At 42.1% G+C, this 22,357-nt stretch overlaps 1 protein-coding gene across 2 annotated transcripts in view; it reads left to right on the top strand.

Moving 5' to 3' along the window:
• Window positions 1-10,753: 10,753 nt before the first annotated feature.
• Window positions 10,754-22,357, top strand: part of DOCK10 (dedicator of cytokinesis 10) — a 197,028-nt gene continuing 185,424 nt past the window's right edge. Inside the window, exon 1 of one of the 2 annotated variants that reach the window (XM_044432859.1) lies at window positions 10,754-10,842. In XM_044432859.1, the coding sequence (XP_044288794.1) occupies window positions 10,813-10,842 (30 nt within the window). In that variant the 5' untranslated portion in view covers window positions 10,754-10,812. Of the gene's footprint in view, window positions 10,843-12,550; window positions 12,735-22,357 lie in introns of those variants that run through there. The other variant, XM_044432856.1, reaches the window with a different exon arrangement.

Here is a 22,357-nt window from a genome sequence, read left to right as displayed (position 1 = left end):
GAAGAATATTAAGATTTGACTTCAGGTTCCAATTAGGATTTCAGAAACATCTCAGGAAATATGGAACTAGTCAAGTTTTCTCTTCTGTTTCACTATAATTGGCTGACTCCCCCTTCCTATGTTTTTAGGCTCTTATGTTTTATCATATTAGTTATATAATTAAATATTGTGAGCCTCAAAGTTCAGATAAAAAATGGTCTTATAAACAAATGACTGGATGGATAACTAAACCTAACTAATTTCTTCTGCCTCAGGAGAGGCTTGAAAACAAGTTGTGGAAGAAAATTAGGTAAGGCTACAGGATGGGAGGTGCTCACACAGAGGAGAAGATTAAGGCAGGGTCTAGAACAGGTCCAGGACTGGCATCTATATATCCTTACAATGGCCAAAGGCATCTTTCTGAACTCCCAGGACAGAATTACAATTAGCAAAAAATGATGTCCCTGATTGCCTGGGCAAGTCCTATGAGTATAGTCTGAACATGCTTTGGATGATTTTAGACCTTGAAATGAATGCCCAGAGATGCAGTGTGAGGTTTGATGATATGATGCACTGGACCATCCAAGAAGAGAGGCAGAGTCCAGGTGGGAGAAGTCACAAAGACAAGGAGCAACTTTGACTGGATAGGTGCAGTAGACAGAAGGGAAATGGATGGTTAAATGAAAGATCATCTAGGGCCAAGGCTGCAGCACTGCATATGGGTTGGACTGTAAATCATTCCAAAGCATAATGTGCCCTTTGTGAACCTTCTTGTTCCCCCTTCTCTTGCTTTAATTGTCCACATGGTGGAGGAGTAAATGCCATTGCCTGGTTGCTCATTGGCTGTCTGCCTGCCAAACAAACTTATAGCAGCAATGACAATGGAAAGGAAAAGCCAAAGAAGCAGATTATGACAATGGCAGTGAGACAGAAATGTATGGCAGGAAGGGACCTATTGAGAATGTCTTACCAAAGGGCCCCCAGAAACCTGGGGCAGTCAGTGTCTGTTGCAGTTTTCATAGTCAGAATTTAGACTGCAAGCTCCTGGGGCAGTGAATTGCCTTTCTACTATATTACTCTGTAATCCCCCACCCCTCGCATTTACTGGTGGCATTGCAGGAAAGGGTAAAAGCGCCTGCAATGCAGTAAGATAACAACAGGAGAGGGTAAGAGGGCCTGCAATGCAGCAGCTGCTCCAAACCTTAATGTGCAGGTGCCTTTGAGCTCCAGCACATCTCAAGAATCCAGCACAAACCCAGCAGAAAACATAAGCTGAGGTGATGATTCCCAGGCAATAGGTAGCAGTTGACTTTACAGGCCAGACAGGATCTCCTGGTGGTCTGATCTGCAACTGTATGGAGCTCAGGGGTGTCTGCCATGCCCAGGAGCCCTCTAGGTTCTGTCTCCCCTTCTCTTTTGCCAGCAAGAGATGGAAATCGGGTAGAAAGGCCAGCAACATGGAAGACATGGTGCATAGTGCTGGCAATATAACCATTTTAACCAATCAGCTCTTTTCCCTCGAGGGTCATATTCATATTTAAAGCTGTCAGGAGGAAATTACTGAGGAGGACACTCTGTCAGGAGATGGTTTAAGGACTATCCATCACCTGCAGTTGCTGAATTAATATGAATACAATGCACTCATTTGAGAGAGTGCATTGGTCACTCAAACACTTAAGAAGATTGGGATCACGGGAAAGTAATTTATGTTGGAGAAACTTCACCAGAGATGGGCATGATGCACACATACTTTGGGACTACCCTGACCCAGAGATTTATTCCTGAAATATGATCATTAATCATATTATTGAAGCAGGAGAGGAGGCAGTGTTGGCCTCTGCAACAGGAATGAATTAACAACTCATCAGTGGGTGATTTTACTGTGGAGGACAATGCAAATGTTGCTTTGAAAATGGATGGTGTGGGGTAAATAAATGTGAGAGCAGAGCACAAGCTGACATGGTAACCATGGTTGCATTAACTTCATGGTAGAAGTCAATGATCCTGCTGAATGGTTATTAAATCAGAAGAATGTGAATATAGGAGGTGTGCATATCTGAAAAAACGTGGTATGCAAAATTAAACTTTCAAAATGGTAAGTGTTGTACTCAGATTCAGAACAAAGCTCTGTGGTCAGCAAAGTCAAGAAGAATATTACATTATTAGGAATTCAATGGAAAAACCAAATTAAAGTGCCTTGAAATGATAATGTGCTTCTTGTTACATAATAATATTCAGTTTTCTGATCAGTGATTTCCATAAATTCTTTTCATCATGTTATCTCAGTATTAACAAAGGAGCATCCTTGACCTAGAAGAAACATGTTTTAGAGCACCACATAGCTGCAACAAAATGCTGAGTCCAGAGACAATATATAAACTTATTTATATTGTTTATATTTATACTATGCTTTTCAGAAAAGATTGGCTACCAAAGCAGCTTACAATCAAAATAATATAAAAGTATGGTATAATTAGAGGAGAGGACTTAGAGCAACTGGTTTAAATCACAATGCAAATGATTTAAACTAAATATTAGGCAGAACTTCCTAATGGCAAGCAATGTGAGACTAACTGCCTTGGAAAATGGAAAACTCTTGTGTTAGAGGTGTTTAAACAAAAACTGAAGGGCTACATGTCAAAGGTACGTTCATGCATTGCAAGAGGTTTTTAAGTGAAAGGAATAGCTTTAGGGGAAGATGAAATACTTAAGAGACAGAGTACCAGAGACAGAGTTTCATCATGGGAGAATTGCACAACGGATCAAGTGACAGACAGACAGACAGACAGACAGAGAGAGAGAGAGAGAGAGAGAGAGAGAGAGAGAGAGAGAGAGAGAGAGAATCAGGCAGCTACTGGGCATTTTGCCATGCAGAGAGATGCTGATCTTTTGTTCCCACAAAAGATCTGGCATCTGCCTTCACCACACCTTCTCTCCTCTGACCTCCACTACAGTCTAGAAGATACATTTTGCAAAGTTCTTTAGCATTACTGCAAGAACGCCAAAAGTCTCAGCTTTAGACATCAGCATTTTACTTCTCATTTTCTTACTTTTAAGAAACCATTTCTTCAGTTCATTTTCTTATTTTTAAGAATTGGTTTTGGACTCCAATAGCAAAATCTCTGAGGCTAAAAACCTCATCCCGTTATAATACAAACTGAGACTTACACATAACTTATTCATTCATTTTTATTACATTTCTACACCACCTATGAACCTTATACAGGAAGTTAATGAAACAAAAACATAAAATATAAAAACACATTAACTCATGATATTAAAACTATATATTTAAAACAGATGCAAAATGTGTAAGCATTTTCGACTTGCAGCAAAGATGGTGCAGATAGTAAGTCCTAATGACCAGACCACAAATGGTGGCCAGTGGACTCATATAGGAAAATAAAACGCAAGTATCAGGGTCCCAGTCTGCACAAGAGGTCAGAAGAGAGATAAGAAGCAACAAGCAGTGGGGAGAGGAGACAGAAAGTGGTTTCTCCTTCTCCGTCTGATTTCTATTCTTCCCAGTTTTCTCAGCCTCTTGGCAGAGCTTCCATAATTTCATACGAATAGGTACTCCACCATATGTAGACTAACCTCAGCTGCCTACCCAGTTCTGTATGCAGCTTCATTTAAAGTGAGGAGTAATTTTCACAAGGATGAGTATCATTCAGTTTTTCATAACTTGGTGATATAGTGGTATCTCGGCTCACGAACGCCTCAGTTCATGACCAAATCGGGTCATGAACAAAAATTTCATAAAAATTTTGACTTACATTGTGCGTTCCGCATTGGGTGGCGATCGCAATCGCGGCCATCTCCCCCCCCCCCCCAAGTGGGGAGATGGCCACGATTGTGCTGGGGGCAGGCGGGAGATGGCTGAGATCGCGCCTGTCTTTCCTGCAGGAGTGCAACCGCAATCTCGGCCATCTTCCCCCCAGCACGAGCGTGCCCATCTCCCCGCCCCGAGCGCGCCTGTGTTTGTGCCTGTCTCCCCCCCTCCAGCATGCCAGGATGATGGGCGCATGCAGGGATGACGGGCACGATCACGGTCATGTTGGAGGGGCAGGGAGATGGCAGTGCTCATGCTCATGGTGTGGGGGGGGGGGGGGGGAATGGCCGCAATCTTTGTTGTTCTTTGTCACTTTGCTTTACATTTTTCTGATAAAAAAAGAATTGTTACAGAACGGATTAACCTTATTTACATTGAAGCTTATGGGGAAATTTAACTTGGCTCATGACCAATTTGGGTCACCACCAGCGTCCTGGAATGGATTAAGTTCGTGAGCCAAGGTACCACTGTATTGTGCTTAAAGGTGGAACTGGGTTCTAGATCCCAGTCAGCCATGGAGCTCGTTGGATGCTACCAGGTTGCTCACTGGCTCTCAGTCTGACTCTCACAAGGTTTCTGTGATGATAAAATGAGGAGCTGGGGGAAACCATACAAAACTCCCTTGGGTTCCTTGCAAAAAGGAAAAAAAGGCAGGGTATAAAAGCAATGTAAGAATAATAACACAATAAAAAAGCTCAATATATGTATGTCCATCAAAAAACTGTCTTTGTGATTATATGAAAGCAGTATGAATAGAATGTGAGGATTATTTCATACATTAAAGGCTCCCTGTGCAAGCTTGAACAGGAAACAGCCTACAACTTCTCCTGTGCCCTTTCTTCTGACTAAACATGAATAGGACTTTGCTCTGCACTACATTTCAGAGCTGTGGCAATCATGTGATGTTAACTTGCTCCAAGTTAACAAAATTTCAATCCAGTAATGCTGAATATTTTGTCAAAATCTGCTGGTGATATTTGCCTGTTATTACACAAAAGGTAGAAAAGGGTTGTGATGGTAGTAATTATAAAATGACTTAATTATGAAACTGGCAAAGAAATATCCTTCATCTGAACATTTCGTTTCTTTATAGAAATGGCAGTATGTGGTGTGGCAGTTGGTATACGTTGGCCCATCTCCCTCAGAGGAATAGTTCTCAACGTTTTCTTAATAAAATATAATGTAGAATCACTGAATGATTTTGCCAGCAGAGGGAGACAGGAATACACATATTCAAAAATCAGCAATCCCAGAGCTATAAATAAAGCTATTTGAAAAAATAATTCCCCACTAGGAAAATATTATGAGCAACAACTGGATGGGAAAATTAATATTTTGGTGAACAGCACCTGAAATACATGAGTTTTGTTGAAATACTGTTTTGTTTTGTTTTTTTAAGAAAGATCTCCTTGCAGGCATTTGGACTAATAAATAAATGATAAAGTGAAACTTGTGTGTGTGTGTAATTAACAAATACACAAAATTGAAAGAAACCATATGTCCGAAAAGAATAAAACAACTGTTTGCCCTTAAAGAATAAAGTTTTCAAATTGTGTTTTGCTTCATAGAGTCCTGTCATCCTAGAGAGCTATCAACACACATGACTTTTCCAACACACATGTCATCCTAGAGAGCTATCAACACACATGAATTTTCCACACACCAGATTTTTTGCTGCAAGGAACATCTTTTTTGCCTGGGAAAACTGTCCTGCTCTCCAGACTTGCAAGGACTCTCAAAAAAGGCACTACAGATTCAGAAAGGGATGGCTTGAGGTCCTAACTGGTTCTGGGCAAGCATACTGGCAGTGACATGCCAGTAATATGAGAGACCACCCTATGCTGGTATGTGACCTTACACATCATGAATGCCTGGACATCATGAATGCCCATATACAAATTCACATGACCTGAATAAGCTGATTCAGAGTCAACAGAACATAGATTTCCCCTCACTAAAATCAGATGTATGGATTTGTCGGTGTAGTAAGGATGAATGTCCCTGGCTGAGCTGAGCTGCACTCTTCCTTGGGGTTCTGCAGCTTTTAGCTGCAGTTGACAGACCCCTAGTCCTAGTGTTATTATTGCATTGCTTTTATATCCTGCCATTTTCCTCTTGTGCAGATCCCAAAGTGGCTAAGATAGCTCCATTTCATCATCACAACAATAACCTTGTGAGGTTGGTTAGGCTGGGAGTGAGTGACTGGTCCAGAGCCGCCTGGTGAGTTTCATGGATCTTCCAGGTTTTCAGCCCAGCACTCCAATCAACCACACCACACCACGCTCTCATCTCTATCTATGTCTTACGTGTTCTCATTCCTGCCTTTCTCTTAACTGCTTCATCCATGAACTATTAGTGGCAGGTACAGTTTAGGAATGGGTGAGAATTCTGTTTCCTTTCTCGTGAATGTTAGTAATTTCATCTCCTAAAAAATTAAATTACTAACATCCACAAATTTCTATATTAAATTACTAACATGCACAAATTTCTATATATTCCCGATGGCAAGAAATTGAAATTAATAACAAAAACAAAACAGATGTGAGAGAAAGCTGATAGGCTCAACCATCTAGGTTCAGAGTTGGCATGCTGAGCAAATCAATCCCATGGTTCCCCAGAGAGTGCTTCAGGAGCTACACAATTTCTTGGATTCCCTCTCCCAAAGCTATGACTTTGAGAGAGAGCAGCTAAGCAACCAGCTTTCCCTTGCAGCCATGGCAAAAAGAACTGAAGGGCCTGCTTCCCAAGGTCATAAACATGGCTGAGAGGATCTCACAGAGGTTAAAAAAAAACCTGGGGGATTCTGGTGAGCAGGAAAAGAGATGTCTGTAAATGAAGATTTCATTGCCTCTCTAGCCACGGCCCCACTAGTACACTTCTTTAGCGAGGCTTAAAGGCCTGTCTAGAGTAAACAAAATTAAGGAGGAGGAGAGGTGAAAATCATCGCTGCTGTCCTCCTGTCTCACTGGTAGCACTCCAGAAGGACATCGGAGGCCTCCATCTCATGAGCATCAACCCAAAAGAATTGTAAGCTAAGCTTATACAAGTCTGGGGTGAATTCCTTTGTACTGAACCATGTTAGCATTAAATTACATTTGCCACCTCTCTGCACTTCATCGTTAATATCTATGCAACAGGCAGCTACATCATGATCCTTTCCATAACTATATTTATTGAATTTGGCTGGTGTGGAGGGATGAGTTTAATTTCAGAGTACTTTTTATTTAAAAAAAACAAAACCCAAAATGTGACAATCTCTTCATATGTGCAAGGATATCTGCAGGGGAAAGCCAACCTGACAGTTTCGTTCATTTCTCTTTGCCCCCTGGAAGGTGTGTGGTGGCAGCAAAGAGTAGCAGAACAGCATGAAAACCTAACACAGATGGGATAATAAAAATTCCAACCATTACTGGTTCCTAACACGGCCAGATGTTTAGTCTCTAGTGCATTTACAAATGTGCGTGTACAAGGAGATAGTAGACCAAGATCAGTTGCTCTTTTAGTCTTAGGCTCTTTTACTAAACAGTGCCGTGTGGCACAATGAGCTGGAAAAATTAGGGGATTTGAATTGCTCTGTCTTCAAGTAATCTCTCAACTTCTGAAGCACTGGACCACTGCAGTGGAAGCAAGCTGCAGGTCTAGCCCAAACAATTGTTTACGCAAAAAGAGGTTTTTCGTAGGCTAGAAAAAAAGTGAAAGAATTCTGAGAGCTTTGGAAGCCTTTATTGAACGGAATGATGCTGATTTAAGAATGTAGTTGGAGACCAGATGTTGGTCAAGACAATGTGTGGGCATTGTCACTGCAGAAGTTCGATGTTGTCTTCAGCCCCCCTTGCCTCTGCCAGCACTTTCTGGTGTGTTAGTCAGGGTGGAAAGACCCCTCTGCTACTGCAACAGGCAGCAGTTTTGCTTCACTGCCATTAGGGACGGTTGTTTCTGCTTGTTTAATATGGGGAAATTAAGCAGAATTTCGACTGTTGCACTTGGTGGGCTTTTACCACCTCTCCAGCTAAAGAACCAAACTTGCATTGTGGTGGCTGTTTTTTATGGTTTCCACTATTCAAGTGGACCACAATTTTGCATCTTTGTCTTAAGCCCAATGAATTTGTATATATTCTGGCTACAATGTGTGGCTGAAATTTATGCTGATTTCCCTGGCTTATCTCTCACCAGACCGAGTCAGCACCAGGGCAGGATTGATGAACCAGAATCCATGGGGCTGAGCCAGGTCAACCTGTCAGATTTGGATCCCCCAACTGGAATCTGGAATCTTTGCATATCCCTAATATCCATGATCTCTGAAGGTATTTCTTGGCTTATTGAGGTTCTAATAAAAGGTGGTAAATATCAGGGTTTACCATGTAGTCAATCCTATAAGCCTACTAGTCTTCTCAGACTACTAGTCTTCTCAGCCCTGCTCTAACAGATGCCACCTTTGGTAAAGGTAAAACTATTTTATATAGTAGATGAATTTATGGAGCCTTTTCTTTTGTTTTTAGATTTTCATCATTGTCTTCTTTTAGCTCTTGTGCAAGAACGAATAAGTTACATAAAAATCACTCATATAAAAAATAGCGAGAACCATCCTTAGCTGAAGGATAGGAGAAAAATGCAGTCAGTGAATAATCCTTTTCCTCTGAGAGCAAATCACTTCCTGCATTATTGGAATATTTGCAAGTGCTCTGCATCTTTACTGTTGCTTCTACAATTAATGCTTGGATACTATCACATTCACCAAGGAGTAGATTCCAAGAGTGATGGAAATGAAAGCTGTCTTTGATTTTGCTGCCCTGTATAAGCTGCTTGCTCTACCACATTAATTAATGTCATGTGAACCAGCAAGCATAGTTTGACTTCAAGCTGATTTGCAGCACAAAGTGGTTAAAGGACAGGTTATAATGCACAAATACTTCCTGGTAGAGAATCAAGAGGGGAAACTGGCTTCTTAATGTTTGCATAGACTTTCATGTTTGAAGAGAAATCAATAAACTAGTACTTTCTTTGTTTTTTCCCTAGAATAACCTCATGTCACATACTGTTCTAGGTAAACCCCAAGTGCTTTTATCAAAACAATACAGATAATAGCTTTGATAATGCATTTTCTTCCAGTGATATAAAACAGATCAAGGAGTGAATACACAATGGCTGGGTTTGCATGACTATGCCACTGTGGATGAACCTGGGATGGCTTTGTCAGGCTGCCTTCAGTTTGGAGTCTAACTTAAGCCAAGGTCTTTGCTAAGATTTGTTTGAACCAAGGTGGCTTGACAAACCTGGTTGACATACTCCACCAGGGTGGGATGGGATGAGCCATGTGGCAAGAGTGGCAAAGAAGGGTTTATATTCTGGCTGAGTTGCTCTGTGCAAGCCCTGATGATGCTCACCACAGAATGCTCAAAAGCACTTTAAGACGGCCATTAGAGCCTCCAAAAGGTCTGGCAGGCACGGGGTGCTGCTTGTCCTCCTGTAGAAAAGGCTGAGCAGAGCATGTTTCATTGTCATGGCAGCATCCATGGGGTAGTTACATGGTTGTCATGGCAGCTATGATGTCCCAAATGTACCCGCCAATGTACCCTTTACAACAAATGTTTAATATCCTAAATGAAGTCAAACTGGGAAATGATTGTAGCAGTAGGTCAATACACTGCCTTTTAGTCCATCTGGGGGAGTCAGAAAGGAGTAGACTGATTGTACAATTGAATGTACAATCTAAGTTTGGCTCTCAGTATAAGTTGCAATCAGTGGAAACTGATGGTAGTCTGCTCCACATGAACATATTGTTCAATAGATCTACTCTGAAAGAAGGGAGTACAACATTCTCCTGCATGAAGCATACTGAAGCAGCAGATCACAGATGGTACAACCTGGAACATCACAAAGCAACATGTTGCTTATGTTCTGAACCCCCATAGTGATGCATTAACCTGAGCACGATTCTCTGTGCTTGAATTTAAACTCAGCCGAAGGAAGTACCAGTAGGCTTTGCTAGAAGGAACAACGACTATCATTGTGCCCAGGACAAAAGGTTTTTGATGGAATTTGATTTTCTTCTTCAATGTTAGTTAGTAATGTATGTTTTTTGGTCATCTGGAAAAGACCCTCTCCTCCAAGATATTTGAAGAAACAAGTCTATTTAACATAAGAAAAAGGCTTGTGCATGCAGAAAACAGTGTTTGTAGTACACTTGGATAATTATTCTTAAATAGGCTCTTCTATCTGGAAGCAGGCTTAAATAGGCTTGATTCCACGTCACCAGCCGAGGGCCATAGATTGTTGGGTGGTTGCCTACCTGCGTCTTAGCAAGAACACCAACAGGTGAAGGTCAGCATCTAGCCGTTCTTTTCCTTGTCACCACTATTCCCTCGTCTAGGTTCTCATGACTAGAAGTGGGGAAACTGCTTCCAGCAGGAGAAACTTTTGAAAAGGCCTCAGGGTTTGGATTCCTAAGACAAAGCAAGTAAGGAAAAAAGCAAAAGGCATGGGGCCCAAGATACAAAACCTACTGCCATATTGAAGGTTAAAGCTTATGCTACTCGTAATTTTAGAAGAGGCACTTCAGCCTTTCAGAATGGAAAGAAATTGATTAACATTGAGAGGAAAGTGGATGCAGCTATCTGGAGAATGTGGGATAATTTGGCCCTAGTCACCCAACCCAGTTTAGCCTTTTTGATGGTATGCCACAGGGCAGGCCCTTTATTTTAGCTTATTGCAATACTTAATGTAGGTGTCTAGAAACAGCTCTTAATACACTGTTGCAAAGTCATTAGCTTGCCTGAAGCCATCCTATATAAATCATGATGTGCCCAGAATTATGTGTAGTACTGACTTTTATCCAAATATCCTAATCGTTCCTGATCCTTTCTCTTCTTGTTTTATATGTCTTTAGTGGAATAAACCAATCTCTCCTCTCTTCTAGATGGATGCATGTGCTTGATGAAATGAAAGAAAAGGAGAGGCATTTCCTGATCCTTCTGCAGAAGCTGATTTTCACACGCTCTTCCATGCAAAACAGAGCTGTCGTCAAATGTCAGGTTTGGGAAGCATGTTTGCAGAACTTTTAACAAGCATGATATATAAAGTAGGTTTATCTACTGTAGGTGTGAAAATCACCCAAAGCCAGATTAACATATCCAACAGATGTGGTGCAGAACCCTGCTGTAGACATTCTAAGTTGTTGTGTGTATTACCTATAGAATATACAAAGTTGTTCTGGAAAAAGTGCTGGCAAAATACAATTCTACAAACAAAACAGCAGCCTTCATTACTTGTGGCATAGATCCAAAAGCTTTAGTTTGATAACAACTTTCCCCAATCTAATGCCCTCCAAATGGCCATGCTGATATGATAGTTGTTGTTCAACTCATCTGGAGAACAATATTAAAGGGAATGCTGCCTTAGGTTTTTTCTTACTCTATAATGTAACAGATTTACATAAAGACTGTTCAGTTGTACATAGTCATTTCTGGCAGCATGGTACATTTGCACAATGCTTGCTTGTATTTCAGTTGTTTGTCCTCATAGTGACTTGGTGAACTGTTGTAGCTTTCCGCATTTTACAGTAATTTATAAGTGAGGCCTAGAGAGTTACTCACAGGAAGTCAGACAATAACGGCTGCATTGCATCATACAGTTTATCCCCTAGATTCTCAGAATGTGGAAAACCTCTGAAGGGTTAACTAGGACCGGGGAAAAGATCCTGGAATAAAAGGGATGTTTCCCATTGCACTCAGCACTGTCCTCTCTAAGCAAGAAATATGATTCCCAGTGACTGAGCCAGGTGAGTTTATGGCAGCAGTAGTCTAGCTCAACTGGAAAGTGTGGGAACAGCACAACGTTTCAGTCCGAGGGTTACCAACTGGAAGGCATTGTGCAGCTATTCTTTTTCTTAAGGAATCTTTTGTGGCAAGGAGGAAGAAGTGGTGGGCAAACATGGGAGGAGTTAGGAGTGGGAGACAGGTGGACACTGTACTTCTGGGGATGCGGTTTGAGAACTTCCTCTGGAAGCCTGGTGGTCCAGACTCTCTGAACCAAGCAGGGCAAGTGTGCCATAAGAACCTCTCCCGGGAGCACCAAAAAGAATGTTGTGGGCCTTCTAGAACAGCCTTTCCGGGCGAAGAACAGATGCGAGCCCTTTTATGTTTCCTTGCATCTGCGTAGCAAAACAAGGCATGCTTGAGAAGCGTTCGAGCGGAGCGACGAAGGGAAGAAAGAGCCAAGCGAGACAAGCGACGAAAAGCAAGCAGCCCGTAGAACTGCCTCGCGTCCAGCTGCGGTGAAATTGACATTAACAGCGTGTGCGCCTTTATCAGAACGATTTGTTAACCCGTCCCGTCCGATTACTCCGGCGAGGAAGGTTGCAAAGCCCCGTCTGAGCGGTGGCTGAGGGGGGCGTGGGGGCTCCCAGCCCCTCTTCGGGGGTTTTGGCAAAGCGGCGGCAGCTCCAGCCTGCAGCGCGCAGCCTCGGGCAGGTTGTGCGTCTCCGCCAGCCACGGCAGCTGTGCGGCGGCCTCCGAGGGGAGCGGAGTCGCTGCCCAGCCCGCCGCCCCATGCCGCTTATTTGCCGTCGCTGCGTTCCGCCAGCTTCCGCGCCCCGTCGCAGCTCCTCCGCTGCGCCTCTGAACTCGGAGCACCAAAAATACTGCGGGAGGGAGAAAACTGTGCGTGGAGAGGTAGTGGGTGGGAAGAAAGCTCCGAGTTCCGCTTCCTGAAGGCGTCTTGGCCCGGGAGAGGTCGTGAGCGCGGGGAGCTGCTTGTCTCCGGCCGCCGAGCGACCGCCGGCCAGCCTCCCTCACAGATGGCTGGCGAGAAGACGCGGAGATTCACCCGGAGCCTGCTGAGAGCCGGCTTGCCCTCGGAGACTCGCCAGAGCGCAGCCGCCACCGCTGGCGGCGGCAGCGAGGTCCACTCCCGCCTCCAGCTGAGGGTGAGTTCAGTTCGCCTCTTCTGGCGAGCGCGGGCAGGGCGCCAAGCAGCGCCCGGACGCCGCCTCCGCCGCCCCGGCTTCGCGGGGGCCGAGCAGGTTCCCGGCGGAGCGCGTCCGCCGGGCGAAGGGGCGCAGCTGCGCGGGCAGAGGGGCGCTTCGGAGGAGCTGCCCGCTGCGTGTGGCGGACAGGGGCGCGCGCAAGGCGCGACTGTACCGCGCCGTGCCCGCCTGCAGGGCGCTTTCTGCCTGCCCGCCCGGATTCCCCTTCGGTAACGATGATGCCTGGACTGCGAATCGCGCCTTTCTCTGTCTGAAGTGCCTTTCCGTTAATTTATCTCGCCAACTGTACGGAGACCGAATCCGTAGGACTATTGCAGTACGCGGTGAGGAGTGGGGATGCGTAGGGATGATGAAACAGACAGGCTGTCGGGCACGGCCGGCAGTTCTACCCCAGAGTAAGCGCCGCGTGTGCGCAGGGGGAACGACCCTCCTGTAGGATTGCACCCTTCCTGAACGCCACATGGATGCGCGCTTCGAACAGGGGCTTCCTGGCTGACAGTTCTCGAAGGCGCTGTGCTGCTTTAGCCCCTTAATGAGGGGTGCAGTCCTGTACACGCTTAGGCAGGAAACGGTCCCCGTTCCCAGAAAGCCCCAGCCGTCCCTGCCTATTGGGACATGCTGCCTATTGGGACAATAGGGTTTCTTCTGCCTAAGCATGCATAGGGTTGCAGCCCTTATTCTACACAGGCAATTAGCTTTGGTATGCCATGTTCTGAGTGTTAATGCTAATACAGTATGGTCTCAGTTTCTTTCTCTCTCTGATGTAAGTAAAGCTGTCTCACTGTCTCACTGTGTGGTGTAGTGGTTAAGAGCACCATACTGGGACCCAAGCAAGCTGGGTTCTAGTCCCCACTGAGCCATGGAGCCAACTGAGTGACTTTGGGCCAGTCACAGACTCTCAGCCCACCCTACCTCACAGGGCTGTTGTGGGAATAAGATGGAGAGCTGGATGTTAGCTGCTTTGAGTTCTTAAAAAAGAAAAGGACAGGATATAAATCTAATAAATAAATATTTCACTTTATAACATTAACTGAAAAGTTGCCTTCTTAGTCTAGTGCAGTAAAACCAGTCAAGAGAATAAAGACTTACACATTTATTATGGCTCCCAACTCCCATAAATACCAGACAGCACGAAGATGTGACATACCCTGGTATAATAGGCAACCCGTCTTATCTTTGACTCTTAAACTTGTGGGGAAGGGTATGTTCATCAGGTATGTTCCCAAGTTTATGGGGAAAGACTTTTACTGAGTTATTGCAGGTTGCTGCTGTGGACACTCAACATCTGTAAGTTCTTTGGTGCAAACTCATTCTGTCTAGCATAAGAAATGCCTGGACTGAGAAGCTCCATTCATACCACAATTATGCAAGTTGTATTCTCATGAATGGGCAGTGTTTCCCAACGTTTTCACAACACTGTCTTAACCAGAGTCAATTTTGAATGACCAGAGTACCATGTGCCTGTTGCAACGATTGACAATTGCATAATTCCCTTACTTGGTCATGGACATCTATGGCAAAAGAGTACGGTATAAGCATAAGTGTCCCCTAAGAACACGTTGTTTCTTTTTACTTTGATATAATTACCTTGCCATAGATTGTAGCAATGTAACATCCAACAATTGTAGCAGTGATCTTGTTAGTTTGTCAAGAGACACTAATGTATATCTTATGGTGAAGTGAAGGTTTATTGCTTTTGGCTACAGTACAAAGCAGAAAAATACAATATGTTGCTTAGCATTCTCTTGTCACCAAACCCGTTTTCCTGTCCCCAAGCAGCAGATTTCTAACAAATCCACTCACAAGCTTGAAATTTGCCTAATTTCACACTGGTTTCATTTGCCCTGGTTCATTGCTTTCTCAATTATTTGTTGCAATTCAACTAGCAATTCCTACACATGTATTTTGCTAAGTGTATCAAGAGATTGCAAGTCCTAAAGTGGTGGAATCATTGAGCCAGTAAGGTTTTGGTGTGGAAGAAAATCAACATAACTTGGCATGAAAGCATTAAAATATAGCAATGCATCAGCCTGTTAAAGCTATGCATGACATGCAATTACATCCTGAATATGTAATACTTGTGGATGTGTGACTACAGTGAACAGCCTCTGACCCAAAGTCAACTGCAAATTAACAGAACACGTTCAAGTTTTCAAATATGATTCAGAATAGCCGGAGTAGAATTCTTCTGTATTCTGATTTATGCAAAATTTGGCAGCAAGTTTACCCCTGCAGTCCTAACCACCCTTAACTATAGAAAGTAAGTCTCTCTGAACACAGCAGAACTTACAAGGACAAATGCATATGATTTAATTGTGCATCCACACATTCCTATTTACACCTATTTGCTGTCTGCACTTACTTTCAAGCAAGCCCCCTCACAGTCAATAGAAATTAGTTTTAGTACCAGAAGCATTTAAAATTCACAGTTTATATATTATGCCACAATGCCACTTGCCTCTCACACATAGCAATACCAAAGTAGGTATCAACAGAAGCCACTTCTGTAAGAAAACATGTTAACTCCTGTAAAATGTTATTTATATGTGATTTATGAGAACTGAAGAAACTGTTTCCTCTTAGCATTTTCAAGAATGGAAATGTATTTACAGTTTAATAACAGCACAAAGTTTCAAATATTAATATTAGAAGCAACCTATCCAGTATATTTGTGCTCTGTCAAAGCTAATTTTGGATAATTTAATTTAATTAATGTGTCCATTGTATTCTGGATATAGAGTATCACTTGTGTACTTCATTTGGAATTGGCTATTTCATGGTCAATTCATATACTTTACGATATAAGTTCACGTTTTATAAAACTGTATTAATACTTCTATGTTGATTTGTGATATAAAAGTACAATAAATTTTTTAAATGGATATGCTTCTGTAGAACATTTTTTGGAAAAAGAAACCTGTACAAAAGATCTTTTTGTGCATCAGCAGGAAACCACACCCACTCACCACAGTACTGTTTTGGGAAATCAGGTGCCCTGTACATTTTAAGTCTGTTTATACATTTGTGTGTGCTTGTGCATTTCTTTTCATTATTATTTTAATCACATAGTCCTATATATAACTACCTCAGAAGGAAGCCCCATTAAGTTTAATGGGACCTACTTCCTGGTAAGTGTATATAGAATTGCAGTCTAAAGATATTTGTTCATGTGTTCATGCTATGTTACTATTATGCAATACAATTTTATACAATAGGTTAATTTATAGATTCTGCCCCAGAGTGAGAGCATCAGTGTGAAATATATGGGGCACCTGTTTCTTCAGTCAATAATGAACAGCACTAGTGGGGAGATATATTTATTGATTTCCTATTGCCTTCTAGACAGTTCATTCTATATGTTGCAAATGGCCTGAACCATGGGCCTGTATCCAGACTTTTCATTCCATAACTGGAAAGGCCTCTTCTGTCCACAGAAAGCTTCTGATCCAGGGAAGTAATACTGCTGGTAGAATGAGTAAGGAGAGGTTTCCTGTCTCCTACAGTGCCCTATGCTTTCCCAACAAATGAGCAACCCTTCAGAATAGTATGGGAAGTGTATGTGGATGGGGGTGGGGGGAGGAAAATAATGATTCCACTCATTTCTTGCTACCAGAAACATTCTGAGCAGAACTCCCCACAGAACTGATACCATTGGTAGAAGCAACCTCTCTGTCCAACCCAAAAGAAATATCTCTTCCACAGTTCCTAGAAGGCTGGACCTTCCCTCTTTCTTGGCCACTGTCACACATGTTTGCAGCAGTCTCTAGAGCCCACAGCCAGTGTTAGCCAAGAATACCCCTTGCTGTTTCATCACCTTAGTATAATTTTGACAGGGAGAGATTATGTGAAAGTTCGCCAGTGGCTGAAACTTGCAGAAAAGCCTACAACTTTTCTAGAAACTTAACTGAAAAAGCGATTAAGATCTAGAGGAATTATCATTTGGATTGCAACCAACCTTATTTGTTGTATTTATTACTGCCCCGGATGCTTCGCAAAGATTAAAACTTGAAAATGCAGCATAATGAGACATAGTAAAAGCCAGCAGCAATATGAAGTTCTAAAAACACAGGAAAATAATAAAAGGATGCTCTGGTGGTACTACATTGGGCCTTATCCAGTCCAATTTTGACTTAAATTTAGGTCAAGTTTAGGTTTTGAAGTTTGTAGAGATGTAACTGGAGAGATTAGTTTATTAATACTGTGACTTAGATTTTATTGGGAAAAACTTAAGTATGAAGAAAACACTACTTTAGTCTATAAATTTACTTACACATGTGGCATTTTTAGGATTTTTTTTTCTTTCTCACACCATTGAACAACTTCTACTAAAATAGCTCCTGCAGTTCACATAACCACAGTGAAACATATTAGTGCCACACAGCCACAAGAACTACTAATTTACACAGAAGAACTGCACAAAAATCTTACAATGAATGCTTTAGGTACTGCTAAACATGTACATGATGAATATAGTTCTTTGTGGAATGATTCACTCTTTCCTGACTTTTTCACATTTTCTTGTGTTATAACCTGGAAATGAATCTTTTTATAATACTGAATTAAATATAAACATACTAGCATTGTTTGGTTGTATAAACGCCAACTCAGTACTTGTCAGTCCTTGGTAGAAGCACCTTTGGCAGCAATTACAGCTGCGATTCTTCTTGAGTAAGCTTCTATCAGCTTTGTACATCTGGATCCTTCAAGGTGTGTCCATTCTTCTTGGCAAAACTAGTCCAGCTGTGTTAGGTTGGATGGGGACAATTGGTGAACAGGAACTTTCAAGATGCGCCACAGATTATCCACCTAGTTTTTGACTGGGCCATTCTAAGACATTTAGGCTCTTGTTTTTAAAACTGCTCCAATGGTTGTGTGTTTAATGTCATTATCCAGTGGAAGGCAAACCTCTTGCCCAGGGCCCTTGCAGACTGAAGCAAGTTTTCTTGTAGAATTGCCCTGTATTTGGCGCCATCCATCTTGTCTTCAATCCCGGCCAGTTTCCCAGTCCCTGCTGAGAAAATGCATTCCTCATATCATGGTGCTCCACTTCAATGCTTCACTGTAAGGGGATGGTTTTCTCAGGGCAGTAAACACTAATTTGTGTCACACACAGCATTTTGCTGCAAGGGCAAAATAATCAGTTTTGGTTTGATTAGGTCAGAGCACCTTTTCCAACATGCTTTGCTTTGTTTCCCACATACCATTGTTCGGACTCCAAATGGACCTGATATTGTTTGTTTTAGCAATGGCTTTCTTCTTAAAACTCAGCTTGTCCTATGGATCATTTCTTCCATCTCAGCTGCATATCTCTCCATCTTCTTCAGAGTTACCATTGGCCTTCTGGTTGCTTCTCTGCACCCTCCTTACCCAGTGACTGAGTTTTGGTGGATGCCCTTCACATGTTTGAGCCATTTTATTTCATTTTTAAAAAATAATGGAACTATTGGTGTTCCATGGGATATTCAAAATAGGGGATTTATTTTATTTTTTTATAACCTAACCCAGGCTGGGGCTTCTGTACAACTTTATCTTAGAATTATTTTGATAGCTGCTTGGCTTTCATGATGGTTTCTGTTTAGATAAGCTTTTCAGCAAACTCTGGGGCTTTTCAGAAATGGGTGTATTTAACCTGAGATCACATGGCACTGAAATTGCATATAACTAGGACTCTGACTACTTACAGTATGTGACTTCTGGAAGCAGCAGGTTTCACCAAAGCTTATTTAGGCATGCCATAGGAAAAGGGATGAACACTGATACAACCAAGAAATGTGCATTTGTTTTTGTTAACCTTTGTGCCACAATAAAAGTTTTTTTCACCTTTGTAGTGTTGAATATTGTGTGCATATCAAGTGGTGACAATAACAGCTCAGTCCATTTCAGTTCCAAGTTGTAATGCAACTAAATGTGGAAAAGTCAAAGGTGGGTGAACACAGAGTGAAACACGGATGAACAATACAGCCTGCATGGGGGGACCCATCCGTATCATATTTCCATGCAACCAAAACATATATGTTACATTATGGCTGCATGATATATGGTAGGTTGACTGAATAAAATGTACCTCCCCCCATTTTTCTTAGTAATTGATGGTGAAGGTTGACTATGACACTACAATAAAGCAAGCAAGCCCATTCATCACAAAAAATGATGCATTGAATGATGCATTCAATATGCATTGAATCCATGCAATATATGATCTACTCTAAAATTAGTTTTTTACTTGCAGCAATTTGTTGCATAGATCAGTTTGGAACTGAAGTCAAACTATATATTGAATGGCTTCACCTGTAAAGTTGTAAGATGATTGGTCTCATTGTTGGCACTTCCTCCTCCCCCTCCCTTCTCCTTAGTTTCTCTCACCACTATCCCAGGAAACACCATGGGGAGGATTGAGGCTCCCATGATTGTGGGGCAATTTTGGTTTTCCAGAGCTTTTAGAGAGTCCACAATGTGCAAATAGGGCTCATCCAGTGGGAAGTCCTCTGAATTTTTTTCCATTGTGCTTCGTGGCATGAGCCATGCTTGTGGAACAAGGAGGAAGACAACAATGGTGACAATGATGAAGACAAAGAAGAAGAAGAGGTGGTGGCAGTGGTGGCACTTCTTTTGTCTCCGTTACATAAACAAAACTCATGCCCGGAAGTGCAATAAGGACAAGGCATCTCTTGACCCCTGTTCAAGAGCAGGCCTCTCGAGGAGGAGGTGTGGCAGCTGGATCTGTTCCATGCTGGTGCTTCAGCACAGAGCAGCTCCACTCCTTGAGGGTTTCCAGTTCTACTCTGCATTACACACTTAGCGTAGTTTGACCCTGTTGTGTACAGCTAAGTGTTGGACCACCTTCCACATGTATGTAATTTCAGCACCCTCGGTGCCGTTCATTACTTGCATGGTGTGGCTTATGTTATCCTATATGTGTTTGTTGAGAAATGGGTCTTGCAATCCTAAACTTGCTTACTAGGAAGTAAGCCCATCTGAACACAGGATTCCACTGATAGTCTCTTGCGGTGCCACCACACTCTTTATCCATTATCTACAGAACAGGATCACAAAAACAAAAGCAGGAATTTGTGCTCAGTTCAATCCATCAAGCGCTGGTTTGGTGTATTCTGCATTCATTTTGGTACAAATGCTCTTCTAAAATGAATGAGGAGTGTGTGGTAGCAGGGTTCGGTAGATGTTTCATTTTCTTTGTTTTGGTAAGCCTCCACATCTCCCCCGCCCATGAATACAGCTGCTGTTGTGGGGTGATCTGATAGGAAATTTCAAAATGGTAAAAAAAGAAAAAAGAAAGAAAAGAAAAACCCTTTCACACTGTGAGCCATTATGCACTGCTGCTTTGCTACAGGATGTGGTTGAGATACTCAGGTTTAGCAATAGTCTAACACCAAGTTCATATATATATAAGCTGAAACAATGATTGCACTCCAGATGACAATTTCTTGTAAATAGTTCCATGATCTCTAGGCATCTTCATCTGGACTAAATACTTTCCAAGTTGTATTCCACGCTACCTCATGTTACAGGAGTAAAATATTATTTTCTGTGTATAGAAGATTTCTCGTATTGCCTCCCTCTACCCCTCTTGGAACCAGATTGATATAGAGTCTGTTTGCAGTGTACTCTTTGGTCACAGAGCTTTGGAGCAGAGATAGTGAATTGTATATAATCCTTTTCTCTGGGCCCACAGCCAGGGGTGTGCTAGAGCTCCTCCCCCCCATTTCTGGACTGATATCAACTGAGTGTTGATATCAACTGAGTCCAGCATTCCATAGTTATAGTATACATCAATTTCATATTTGTTATGCAGTGTTTGATAATATCCAGTGTACTATTGGAGCTTTTGAATGCTGGCCACAGTGAAGTTGATTGGCTGGAGAGGTCTGGCTAGAATGAATGTAAGGAGCTATGGAAAGGCATTTCAGGAAAAGCTATGCTAGAAATTGGTGAGTCTTCAGAGAAAGTTTGTAAGCTGCTACTGTGAGAGTTATCCAACAGTATAACAGGACTAGAAAGTCTAGCTTTTTCTGCAAGTGCCCTGGCCAAGTTGATATATGCAGAGGAGTAATAGAGGGGGAAGTCGAGCTGATTAAGGGACATTCACAGATGTTTTATCATAGTTAACAGGAGCAGACAGAGTTGAATTGAAGCAGTTCTGAATTCAGCCCACAGGGTCTGTCATGGCAGGTGCCCCAGGCAAATCCCAGAGAGCGATCCAGGTAGGCAGCCAAAAATCTAAGAATTTATCTGGACCAGTTGAGCAAGGTGAAGCACAGAGTTTAAAAGCTGTTTTTGGAGCAACTGTATAACTGGTTATAATGTTGTCACATCCCTGCCTCCCAAAAATATTATGAGCACTTAAGTTCATCTGAAAACAACATTTAAAGAAATGTAACACCAAAATCCTTCTGAACCCATTTTGCTGCCTTTTGGGAGGCTTCAACCACTGAGGAGGTCATACTATGCAAGGTCTGAAAATATCACACAATTCTGTTAAAAAGTAAGGAAGAAAAGCAAAGAAACAGCTGCTTGTGGATTTCCCACAATTACCAACAGAAGGCATAAAACCCTGGATTTCTGAATCTCAATTTTCATTTGGATATGAATTGAATCAGACTGTTTCAAAATCATTGCAAGCAGAAATGAGCAGTTTTCCAAATCACCAAGCCTGTGCACACCCCTACTTTTTAGCTCTTTAAATTAGGCTGCAGCTGTAATTATTTCTCATATTAATGCTTGTATAAGTTATGTTTGTAGTCTGGAGTTTTGATATTGCTTTGAAAGAAATAGTACATGCTGGTAAAATAAAGCAAGAAGCAAGACTCCATTCAACCCTGCTTCTTTTTCAGCATACCCATGCTTTAATAATGACTTAACTAGACAGTTCTGAATGCCATGCGATTCACCTTCCACCTAATAAGCCAAACAGCTTGATCATATACAATTCTTATTGGAAATTAACACTACAGCCCTGTGTCCATTTTATTGATGGCAAATCACATTGTCTTCTGTCAGTGTAAATTTGCAAAGGATTGCATGTCTTACCTTAGTTAAATGTGTTTAAGCAGTCACTTAACATTTTGTATTATGCACCCTTCATGTTTGCAGAAGCTCCCATTTATAGCAGGTGGTGTTAACCATTGTGGTATTTAACAGCCCATCTGCCCATGTCTGCAAGTTTCTAATAGCAGATTGCAGTTCTCTGCATTGTACCTTGAACCAGAATTAAGCTTGAATCATGATCCAATGCCTGCTTTCAGCAGCATGTTTAAAATGAGCAAAAAAGGGGAACATTTAAGGTATTTTGGTTACATTTTTATTGTCAGGAATAAAATAAAAACCCTAAAGGATACAAGCAATGAAATCAACCTGGTTCACAGAACACAACAAATCCATGGGATACTATTGGGTTTGCTAATGGCAAATCCTCATAGTTATGTGTGGCCCATGGTTTTTCATCTGAGGAATGGAAGCCTGAACTTTGAAGAATCTAAATGGTTTTGCAAACCAAGCTGTTTTTCATTGAAAACAGTAACCACTTTTTATTAGTTCTTCATTCAGAG

Source organism: Varanus komodoensis, unplaced genomic scaffold (genome assembly GCF_004798865.1).
Source record: "Varanus komodoensis strain SLA01 unplaced genomic scaffold, ASM479886v1 scaffold25, whole genome shotgun sequence".
In the NCBI taxonomy this organism is placed as follows: domain Eukaryota; kingdom Metazoa; phylum Chordata; class Lepidosauria; order Squamata; family Varanidae; genus Varanus; species Varanus komodoensis.
This window is presented reverse-complemented; position numbering and strand designations above follow the sequence as displayed.